Source organism: Muntiacus reevesi, chromosome 2 (genome assembly GCF_963930625.1).
Source record: "Muntiacus reevesi chromosome 2, mMunRee1.1, whole genome shotgun sequence".
NCBI lineage: Eukaryota > Metazoa > Chordata > Mammalia > Artiodactyla > Cervidae > Muntiacus > Muntiacus reevesi.
This window is the reverse complement of record NC_089250.1, coordinates 46969273-46980925: the sequence shown is the minus strand read 5'-3', so window position 1 is coordinate 46980925 and position 11653 is coordinate 46969273. Positions and strand designations below refer to the sequence as shown.

Genomic DNA, 11653 nt, shown 5'->3' with positions numbered 1-11653 from the left:
TGCAGTCACCATTTGTAGTGATTTTGGAGCCCGAGAAAAAAAAGTGTCTCACTGTTTCCATTGTTTCCCCATCTATTTGCCATGAAGTGATAGGACGAGATGCCATGATCTTAGTTTTTTGAATGTTGAGTTTTAAGCCAGCCTTTTCACTAGATTTAACTAAAAATTATGATATACAACTAAACTAGAAAGAAATGGGAAAGTGTATATGTATGTATATACATAGAAGGGTTTAAAAGAACTACACTCATATTCTGAGGTAGGTAAAAAGTCAGTATAATTTTTGAAACTGAAAACTCAAGAATGAGCATTACTATTGATAGATAACAAGAATTTACTGTATAGCATAGGGAACTATATTCAGTATAATACATTATAATGGAAAAGAATAGAAAAAAGAATATAATATACACATACATATGCATAACCAAATCACTTTGGTGTACACCTGAAACTAACACAGTATTATAAATCAAGTATACTTTAAGAAAAAAAAATAATTAGCATTAGTAGCATGTCCTTTAGAAAAATGGAGGTAAATGGGAGAACAATTGAGACTGAACAGAAAATTAGGTCATGTGGAAGAGTGGAACAGAGGCTGTTACAGTCTTGCACAGCTATTTAAATTTTTTTCATTAGCTACGATGTTAAGCTTAATATGTCAATATATGGATGGACACTAGGCTTTAGGTAAGCAGGAAATAGTATATACAGAAGTCTAGTTACACATGAAGCTTATATCATGTTATAAATCAAAGTCAGTAAATAAAGTAAGGGAATTCCCTGGCAGCCCAAATAGTCAGGACTCCATGCTTTCACTGCCAAGGGTCTAGGTTCAATCCCTGGTCAAAGAACTAAGGTACTGTGAGCTGCACGGCACAGCTAATAAAAAAGGATAAAGAAAAAAATTTAAATTTTAAAAAGTCAATATATAATATTCCCAAAATTTGGGGGAATTGAAAGCTGGTTTCAATTTATTTCTAAAAGATGCTCAATTTTGTGTGTCAGAACTATTTAAACATTTAAATGTAACCTTGTGACTGTTTGCCCAGATGGACACTTGATATGCACAACCATGAAATATTTATAAGAATAAAAGAAAGGTCAAAAACAAAACTATAAATAACTTCTAATTCCATCATTTAGATAAAATGTAAAATATTTTTAGTCTTTTGGAGAAGTAAAAAATTAACACATGATTTTATCACTTCTTAAATTAGTTCAACTCTCTTTTCCTATTACATTTGGGGTGCCATTTTCAGAGAACAGTTTTTTTTTGTTTTTTTTTTTGCATATTCTTCATAACAAACCCAGGAGATCCTGGCTTGGTAGTCCTTTTATATAGTTTGAAGTTGGTAAACCTTTGGGCCTTTTTTCAAGAGATAACCTTGGTCATTTAGTGATCCAATAAAATTTTCAAAATCAGCAACCTAGTAGAAAATAATAAAAGAGCCTGTTAAATAATATGCAAAAAATGTGATTTTTTAAAAATTAATTTCTCAAACAGTAATATACAATTGTCAAGTTTTTTGGGCAAATAAAATCATTTGTACTTCTTACAGAGGAAGCTGCCTACATACGAACCCTGGATTCTATAACACCTAGCTAATCAAAAATAACTCCAGTATGCACAGAATCTTTTATATTTGTTTTAGCTTAGCTTCAAAACAAAAATTAGACTAACTTTTGAAATTGAATGAGCAATTTTCCACAAAAACTGTTTTACATATTTAAAGTGCTACTGTCCCCATTTTCACTAAGACTTTTAAGTAGTTAGAGCAAGTGGAATCATGTCCATTTAACAAATGAGAAAACTGAGGTTCAATGATGTGTAAGATGACTTGCCCTCAGAGACTGTCAGAATAACATGGAAACTTGCTATGATGTTTCTCCTATCAAGATGTTGAAAACTCTTTTGAAAAGAACTTTGAATTTTAGATAAAAACTGTTTTTTTAAAGTTCTGAGCAACTAATTTTATATCTTAAAAAACAAGAATGTGTTTTAAATACACCAAAACAGCATATTCCATGATTTTAGTATAAATCTTTTGACATTCAAAAGTTCTATATTAATAAAGCCATCCTGAAATTATTATAAAAAGATTTACTAATTATTTATCATACCTGAATATTTAACTCTTTGGCAATCTGCTGAAGTTGATGAAACTGAAATAAATTATTGTAAGTTCTTTCAGCAGTATTGTTGAGAGCAGAAATAAATCTTTTTGCTGCTGATCTGTTGCTCATTCCAGAACCATGCTGGGATCGTTCAAAATCTAGGTTCCCAAATTCATCAGAGTAAGTTCCTAACATGCTTATGGAAGGAAAGAAAAACAGTTACCCAATGTGTTTCGGCTATAGAAATTTTTGTCCAAGTTATAAAAAGAAAAATGTGGAAGCAGCCCGGAGGATCAGGTAACAAAGATTTAAACATGTATTTATTGAGTGGTGATTGTGAATTAACTATTTATGGACTATTCGGGGATAAAAATATTTTGGACATAGTTACCACTTTTTAAGAAACTCCCTATATTTAGAAACAGAAATACAAATGTATTTTTGCATAAAATTACAAAGTTGACAGACTACAATATAAATACTTAGAACATTCTCTTTGATTCATGAAAAAAAGAAATTCTAAACATACTAAATTTAGGCTTTCCTTGGTAAAGATGTCTTCCCATCTCCTGTAGCAGCCTCTACCAAATAAAATGTGTTGGAAAATACTCTGGGAATGAAGTAGAAAGGTTCTGCTGAGTTACAGTAATGATGGTTAGATATTAAAGGATACACCTATTTCTCCAGCTCTTGCTGTTTTCTTCTTATTTTCACAATATCATCAGGAAAGAAACACATAATTCATAGTGAATTTTAGCCAGAAGTCTGAAAGTACCAGTTAGAAATTAGCCATCATCAGCCCTGTTGCTGATTGCCTGCCTTAATTCTCGGTTTATATATAATCTCACAGCCAGGCTCAGAGGCAAAGATGTTATTTAATCAGTTAATTAATCAAATATGAATTGGTCACTAGACAGTAGGCTTCTCGTGGTGGAACAAAACAGGTGCAATTTCTGCCCTTAAGGAGCTCATAGGAATGCATTTAAAGGGTTATTAAAAACACATCTTCATTTTGTTCCCTGAATAGATAAGAGCCCACATGAAAGAGAATAAGCTGTACATACAGGAATGAGTCATCCAAATAAGACTGTAGTAGCTAATAAAAGATTTAGATGAGTATGTGTATTCCCTAGAAATGTAGCGTAATTTTTTTAATAATTAATTTACCCTATTATCATTTGTTGTTGTTTAATCACTAAGTCATGTCCGACTCTTGCGACCCCATGGACTGCAGCCCACGTGTGATTTCCCAGGAGAGAATACTGTAGTTGCCATTTCCTTCTCCAGGAGATCTTCCCTTCATTGGCAGGTGGACTCTCTACCACTGAGCCACCAGGGAAGCCCACACCATATAATTCACCATATTCTTATTTCTCATAGAACAGCCATCACAAATGCTTTAGGCTACTATGTCAATTATAATAGCTAGTATTTACCTTAATTATATTTATTTACCATGCACTGGTTTGATCTCCTTGCATCAAACCAGTCAATCCTAAAGGAAATCCACCCTGAATATTCATTGGAAGGACTAATGCTGAAACAAGCTCCAATACCTTGGCCACCTGATGAGAAGAGCCAACTCACTGGAAAAGACCCTGTGCTGGGAAAGACTGAAGGCAGGAAGAGAAAAGGGACAACAGAAGATAAGATGGTTGGATGGCATTACTGAGACTCAATGGACATGAGTCTGAGCAAGCTCCAGGAGATGGTGAAGGACAGGGAGCCCTGGAGTGCTGCAGTCCATGGGGTCACATAGAGTCGGACATGACTTAGTGATTAAACAACAACAAATGATAATGTATATAATGTAATGATGTATAGAACAGACTTTTGGACTCTATGGAAGAAGGTTAGGGTGGGATGATCTGAGAGAACAGCATCGAAACATGTATATTATCAAGTGTGAAACAGATCGCCAGTCCAGGTTGGATGCATGAGACAAGTGCTCCGGGCTGGTGCACTGGGATGACCCAGAGGGATGGGATGGGGAGGGAGGTGGGAGGGGGATTCAGGATGGGAACACATGTAAATCCATGGCTGATTCATGTCAATGTATGGCAAAAATCACTACAATACTGTAAAGTAATTAGCCTCCAACTAATAAAAATTTAAAAAAAAGGAAAAAAAAAAAGCTAAAGAGACAGAAACTCTGAAATGGAAGATTTAATGAATGAAAAATGATTACTAAAATCAACCTAACAATCAATGTAGTATATTTACTGAGAGCCTACTGTGTGCGAGACATGAGTCTGGGCCCTGGGAGTACAGTGGTAAATCTGACAGATAACTTTCTCTTCTCTCACAGAGTTTAGACGAAGGACAGAAAGCATGTTAAGTATAACAAAGCAGATAATTCCCAGTCTAGTCTCAGTTGTGTTTAATTGGGTCTTGATCTCTACCATGGAAATAATGCTAGATAATATCAATCATTTGAAATCAAAGAAAGAAAGAAGAAAGTGAAGTCGCTCAGTTGTGTTCGACTCTGCAGCCCCATGGACTGTAGCCCACCAGGCTCCTCCATCCATGGAATTTTCTAGGCAAGAGTCCTGGAGTGGGTTGCCATTTCCTTCTCCCTTGGAATCAAGCTAGCCTCCTTTTTTCTCTGAACATTTTTATAAAAGTTGGTAAACACTCAAGCAATTCAGGGACACAAAGTGGTAATTGGATGTGAGTGCTATTTACACTTAATCATGAGACCTCTTTTTTTCAGGATCCCAGAAGAAAACTGACAGTCTGAAGTTAATTCAGTTTTATCAGCAAGGCAACTTTGAGAAGTAGAAACAAATACAATTTCCATAAGGAAAAGCACATGCAAACATTGTTTGACATGAGTATTCAGACATGTAGAACTATTCATAAATGAGAACTATAGCATTTTTATTGAAAAGGCAATTAAAATTTAAGTATAATGCTCAGATATGAGAACTAATCCATGGCATCCACAGAACCATGGATTTACTGTAGAGAAACACCATAGTGGCTACTTGAAGCAGTCTGGGGTCTAAGGTCTTAGGAAACTGACGAAGGGTAAAGCCTCAAAAAACAAATGTTACAGGTGAAGGAAAGTTGCCGAGGTAGTCTGACCCTTGATTTGCCAGCAGTCTATGATGTAGAGCACATGACATTCTTTAGCAGAACCAGGCACTAGAAGACCCAAAGAAAGGGCAAGAGTTCAATAAAAAGAAAAAACCAGGAGTGGCAATCTGGGTCCACTGCCAAAGGTGGAGAGCTTAAGGCCAGGATACACTGGCCTTAAGAGAATGAAAGAGGATGATACATGCAATCGAGATTGTGAGCAAAGAAGCACTTCCTGTCATTGAACAAGTTGTCTCTATTGTTAGTCCCTGTTTTTAATTAGGAAAAAAGTTTAAAATACAAGATTTCTAGAATTTTGGTTGGTTTCAATGACTTACTTTGGATCTCTGTTAGGTCAGATTCTCAGTTTCCTATTGGTCTCATCCCACTAGAAGTCATGTGGGTAATTGGTTTTTGTAGCCATTCCTTTACTTCATATGCTGCTCACTATAGTGAGTCCTGGCAACATGCTGTATGAGGAAGTCTAGTAATTCTAGTATTTATAAGGTTGCTTATAAATAGCAACTGGAGGTTCTCCAGCACAAAGAAGCAAGTTTGGTAATTTTTACCACAAGACCCTTTAAGCCCTATTTCTGAGGCATGTAAAAGAGAAAATTGATAGTTCAAGCAATGTGTGATGCTCAACCAGTAAGATATTAAGATATAGAGGGTAAAAGTTAGCAACTGGTTGTTGTTTAGTCGCCCAGTCTTGTGGCCACTGCTGAGTTTTCCAAATTTGCTGGCATATTGAGTGCAGCACTTTCACATCATCTTTCAGGATTTGAAATAGTTCAGCTGGAATTCCATCATCTCCACCAGCTTTGCTTGTAGTGATGCTTCCTAAGGCCCACTTGACTTCACACTCCAGAAAGTCTGGCTCTAGGTGAGTGATCATACCATCATGGTTATCTGAGCCATTAAGATCTTTTTTTGTATAGTTCATCTGTGTATTCTTGCCACCTCTTCTTAATATCTTCTGCTTCTGTTAGGTCCATACCATTTCTGTCCTTTATTGTGCCCATCTTTGCATGAAATGTTCCCTTGGAATCTCTAATTTTCTTGAAGAGATCTCTAGTCTTTCCCATTCTTTTGTTTTCCTCTATTTCTTTGCACTGATTACTGAGGAATGCTTTCTTACCTCTCCTTGGTATTCTTTGGAACTCTGCATTCAGATGGATATATCTTTCCTTTTCTCCTTTGCCTTTTGTTTTTCTTCTTTTCTCAGCTATTTGTAAGGCTTTCTCAGACAACCATTTTGCCTTTTTGCAATTTTTCTTCTTGGGGATGGTTTTGATCACTGCCTCCTGTACAGTGTTAAAAACCTCCGTCCATAGTTCTTCAGGAACTCTGTCAAATCTAATCCCTTGAATCCATTTGTCACTTCCACTTACAATCATAAGGGATTTGATTTAGGCTATACCTGAATGGTCTAGTGTTTTTCCCTATTTTCTTCAATTTAAGTCTGAATTTGGCAATAAGGAGTTCATGATCTGAGCCACAGTCAGCTCCAGGTCTTGTTTTTGCTGACTGTATAGAGCTTCTCCATCTTTGGCTGCAAAGAATATAATCAATTGGATTTCAGTATTGGCCATCTGGTGACATCCACATACAGAGTGATCTCTTGTGTTGTTGCAGGAGGGTGTTTGCTATGCCCAGTGCAGCGCATTCTCTTGGCAAAACTTGTTAGTCTTTGCCCTGCTTCATTCTGTACTCCAAGGCCAAACTTGCCTGTTTTCCACGTATCTACTGACTTCCCACTTTTGCATTCTAACTCCCTATGATGAAAAGAACATCCTTTTTTTGGTGTTCATTCTAGAAGGTCTTCATGGAACCATTCAACTTCTTTGGCATTAATTGTTGGGGCACAGACTTGGATTACTGTGATGTTGAATGGTTTGCCTTGGAAAAACACCGAGATCATTCTGTTGTTTATGAGACTGCACCCTCAAGTACTGCATTTCAGATTCTTTTTTTGACTGAGGGCTACTCCATTTCTTCTAAGGGATTCTTGCCCACAGTAGTAGATATAATGATTGTCTGAATTAAATTCGCCCATTCCCATCCTTTTTAGTTCACCAGTTCCTAAGATGTTGATATTCATTCTTGCCATCTCCTGTTTGACCACTTTCAATTTACCTTGATCATGACCTAACATTCCAGGTTCCTATGCAATACTATTCTTTACAGCCCTGGACTTTACTTTCACCACCAGACACATCCACAACTGGGCGTCGTTTCCGCTTTGGCTCAGCCTCTTCATTCCTTCTGGAGCTATTTCTCCATTATTCTCCAGTAGCATATTGGACACCTAACCACCTGGGCTTCCCAGGTCGCGCTACTGGCAAAGAACCTACCTGCCAGTGCGGAGACATGAGATGTGGGTTCGATCCCTGGGTCAGGAAACTCCCCTACAGCAGGAAATGGCAACCCACTCCAGTATTCTTGCATGGAGAATCCCATGGACAGAGGTGCCTGTTGGGCTACAGTACATAGGATTGCAAAGAGTCTAACAGGACTGAACCGACTTGCTTGCACAGAATGACCTGGGGGATTCATCTTTCTGTATCATATCTTTTTGCCTTTTCATAATGTTCACGGGGTTCTCAAGACAAGAATGCTGAAGTGGTTTGTCATTCCTTTCTCTGGTGGACCAAGTTTTGTCAGAAGTCTCCACCATGACGTATCCATCTTGCGTGTCCCAACATGGCATGGCTCATAGTTTCTTTGACTTACACAAAGCTGTGATCCATGTGATCATTTTGGTAGTTTTTCTGTGACTGTGGTGTTCATTCTGTCTGCCCTCTAATGAATGACAATAGGAGACTTGTGCAAGCTTCCTGATAAGAGGGGCTGACTGTGGGGAAAACTGGGTCTTCTTCTGGTGGGCATGGCCATCCTCAGTCAGTCTTTAATCCAGTTTTCTGCTGATGGGTGGGACTGTGCTCCCTCCCTGTAGTTTGGCCTGAAGCCCAACTATGGTAGGGGTAATGGCAGAACTCCTCCAAAAGGATTTATGCCAGCATGCTGCACCTCCCAGAACTGCTGCTGCCAGTGTCCCTGAAACTGCAGCAGGCCACTGTCAACCCACACCTCTGCCAGAGACTCCCAAAGACTCACAGGCAAGGCTGGCTCAGTCTCTTGTGGTGTCCCTGCTCCTTTCTCCTGGAACCTGGTGTGCAAGATTTTGTTTGTGCCCTCCAAGAGTCTATGTTTCTCCAGTCCTGTGGAAGTTTGGTAATCAAATCCCACTGACCTTCAAAGTCAAGATTCCCTGGGGATTCTCAGTCCCTTTGCTGTATCCTCAGGTTGAGAAGTCTGTTGTGGAGCCTAGCACTTTAACAATAGTGCGAGTTCTTCAGTATAATTGTTCTCCAGTTTTTTGATCACCCACCCAGAGGTTATATGGTGGGGCTAATGGCAACTACATCCTCCAAGAGGACTTAGGACACATGTCACACTTCCCAGGACTCCTGCTGCCAATGCCCCTGTTCCCATGGCAGGCCACTGTTCACCCATGCCTCCACAGAGACCCTCAAACACTCAGAGGCAGGTCTGGCTCAGTCTCTTGTGGGGATCACTGCTCCCTTCCCTGGGTCCTGGTTGAAAGGATTGGTAGTCATTAATTGTTAGTAATTTTACTCATTATGAGACAGCTGTTCTTGGGCTAGCAGTAAAAAATTAAGAGATATCAATTCAAGAGTCCTTAAAGCTTCAAAAACTGTAAGTGTAACCTCACTTGCTGACAAATTCTGACATGTTGATTTAAGAAGAAAAGTTCTGCTTCTTGCACAGATTACCTAAAAGGGCAAGAAACAAGTTGCAACTTAATGCTTAGACCTTTGGGAGATAGCATGGGTGCCCTTCTACCCATACAGCACGCTTCCAGAGGCAGTAGAGGGAACAGGGTGTCCTCTGGGGACAAGTTAGTGACAGCCCAGGGATGAAGAAACAACTAGGTAAATCTCTCCCTATAAAGACAGGGAGAAAAGGATCTGAAGCTCAGAGCTACTGAACAATGTATATGGAGAGCTCTAAAGGTCAGAATGAAGAAATTCTTTGAAAGGGGGAATTTTGGAAACTTCTGATCTGTGACATGATATCTACCAGTTTTTGAAAACTTCAATGTGTGTGATGAGTCAGAGTAAAAGTTATCTGCACAGTCTCATCATCATATCATCAAAGCTGGCAATATTGATAGTTTACTGAGTGTCCACTAATGTGTCAGAATCACATTTGTCACTTTGCCTTAGTGCATGATATCCCAGGGCACAATCTTTTGTGCTGAGTTCTACACAAAAGGAGACTGAAAAGCAGAGTGTAACTTGCCATGGCAGCTCTAGTTCAGTCGCTCAGTCACGTCTGACTCTTTGTGACCCCATGGACTGCGGCACGCCAGGCTTCCCTGTCCATCCATGGCATTCTTCCCTGTCCGTGGCAGCTCCAGGTCAGATTTTAAAGCCCACACTCTGGCAGCAATGCTGTACCACTTTTACTAAGAGCTAAAGAGAAACAATTGGTTCTGACTCCAAGCAAGTCCAGAACAGTAGCTCTTAGGGGAAAAAAAAATTACTTAACAAAATAATTTTGTCTTTAAATTAGTATTTTTAGATCCTCAGATTCCTAACAGATTTATATTTTAAGTACTGTGCATATTAAAAAGAACTAATTTCTAAATTATGATAAATCCACACAATGAAACACTGCAGTTGTGAAAAATAAAAAGATACTCTTTAGGCATTGACATGGAATGATTTCAAGATCATTTTCTTAGTGAAAAAACTGAGGTATACAATGTGTATGCTACCTTTTGTCTATAAAAGGGGGAAAAGAATATACAGATATGGAGTTCTAATGTATATTTTATATCTGAAATCACACGAAAATTGATTTGTCACTAGGGAAGAGGAAGAACAAGGGAGCTAGTTAACAGTATATGAAGAAACTTTTACCATAAAATACTGTTTGAACTTTGGAATTTTGAGGTATATGAATGTGTAAACCTATTAAAAAAATTTTTTTAACTGAAACGTGTATCTAAAATAATCAGAATAAGATGTGTTCTCATATGTCACTTCTTAAAAGTTAACATGTGCAAACAGGAAACCAAAAAACACAAGAAGCAAAAACAAAAGGCATCCATGACCACAAGCAGTTTACCATTTGATGTGCTCTTCTAAGTTAATTGATTTTTTCAAAAACTGCATGTCTAAGACAGTCATATATCATCAGTTAAAATACAGATTTTTTCTTTTCTGTCTCCTAAGAACTATGATCTACCAAATGATATAAAATGCAAAGGTCACATATTAGCAATATTTGTCAAATCCTAATGCATTTATTGATCCTTGAACCCAGAAATATCATTTCTTAGAATATACTTACAACACATGAAGTATCTCACAGAGATTACTCATTGTAGCACTGTTTGCAACAGCAAAAGAATGGAAAATATTCACATGTCTAGCAATGGGAGACTGATTAAATAAACTATGGTATATCACGGTATATCTAAACAATAGAATACTATGTAGCTGTAAAAAAAAAACTCTATATGTCCCAATAAGGAAAGATCCCTAGATATACTGTCAAATTAAAAAAAAACAAAAAGATATAAGAGAATGGATTGGCAGTTGCTAGAGGCTGGGGGGACAGGGAAGGGGATGATAAGGGGTGGGGTGGGTAAAATGGGTGAAGGGAGGTCAAAAGGTACAAGCTTCCAGTTATAAATTTAAGTAATGTAAGCACGGTGACTAGTTAGTAATACTGTATTATATATTTGAAAGTTGCTAGAGAGGAGATCTTTAAAGTTCTCATCACAAGAAAATAAACTGTAACTGTGTGGTGATAGACATGTGCAGTGTGGTAATCATTTTAATATGTAAAGTACAGAACAACAGTGTAAGTCATATGCTATTCATAAGAAAGTAATGGGTGTCCTGGTAAAGAGAAAGGGTGGACGGTAAATAGGATGGGGCAAGCCTTCTCAAAGTATGTGTTTTTTAAATTCATTTTAGAACTATGTGAATGTATCAATAATCATTCAGGGACTTCCCTGGTAGTCCAGTGCTCAAGAATCCGCTATGCAACGCAGGGGACGCGGGTTCAATACCTGGTCTGGGAAATGAGATCCCACATGCCTCAGGGTAACCAAGCCTGTAGGGAGTCTGTGGGCTGCAACAAAGATCCCGCATGCTGCAACTAAGACCCAAGGCAGCCAAATAAATATTAAAAAATGACCCAATTTTAAAATTACCCATTCAAAAAACATTTTTTTAACATGTAAAGATTATTTACACAGGAATATTTTAAGCCAGAAAAGTATAATTTGTTCTGAGGAAAGTAAGTGATCAAATGCGTTAACTAAAAATAATTTTGCTTGGCCTAATTAAATATATAAATTGAGACAGAATGATGACCATTTCATTTGATGAATGTTTTATTTCATTTAAAACAGCAT

General features: G+C 37.8%; 1 protein-coding gene across 2 annotated transcripts in view; it reads right to left on the bottom strand.

The window, feature by feature from the left end:
- Nucleotides 1–223: 223 nt before the first annotated feature.
- Nucleotides 224–11653, bottom strand: part of MCM8 (minichromosome maintenance 8 homologous recombination repair factor) — a 50895-nt gene continuing 39465 nt past the window's right edge. The window contains exons 18-19 of one of the 2 annotated variants that reach the window (XM_065921472.1): nucleotides 2125–2314; nucleotides 224–1430 (exon numbers count right to left, since the gene is read on the bottom strand). In XM_065921472.1, coding sequence (XP_065777544.1) covers nucleotides 1338–1430; nucleotides 2125–2314 — 283 coding nt within the window. In that variant the 3' untranslated portion in view covers nucleotides 224–1337. The remainder of the gene's footprint in view (nucleotides 1431–2124; nucleotides 2315–11653) is intronic. The other variant, XM_065921471.1, reaches the window with a different exon arrangement.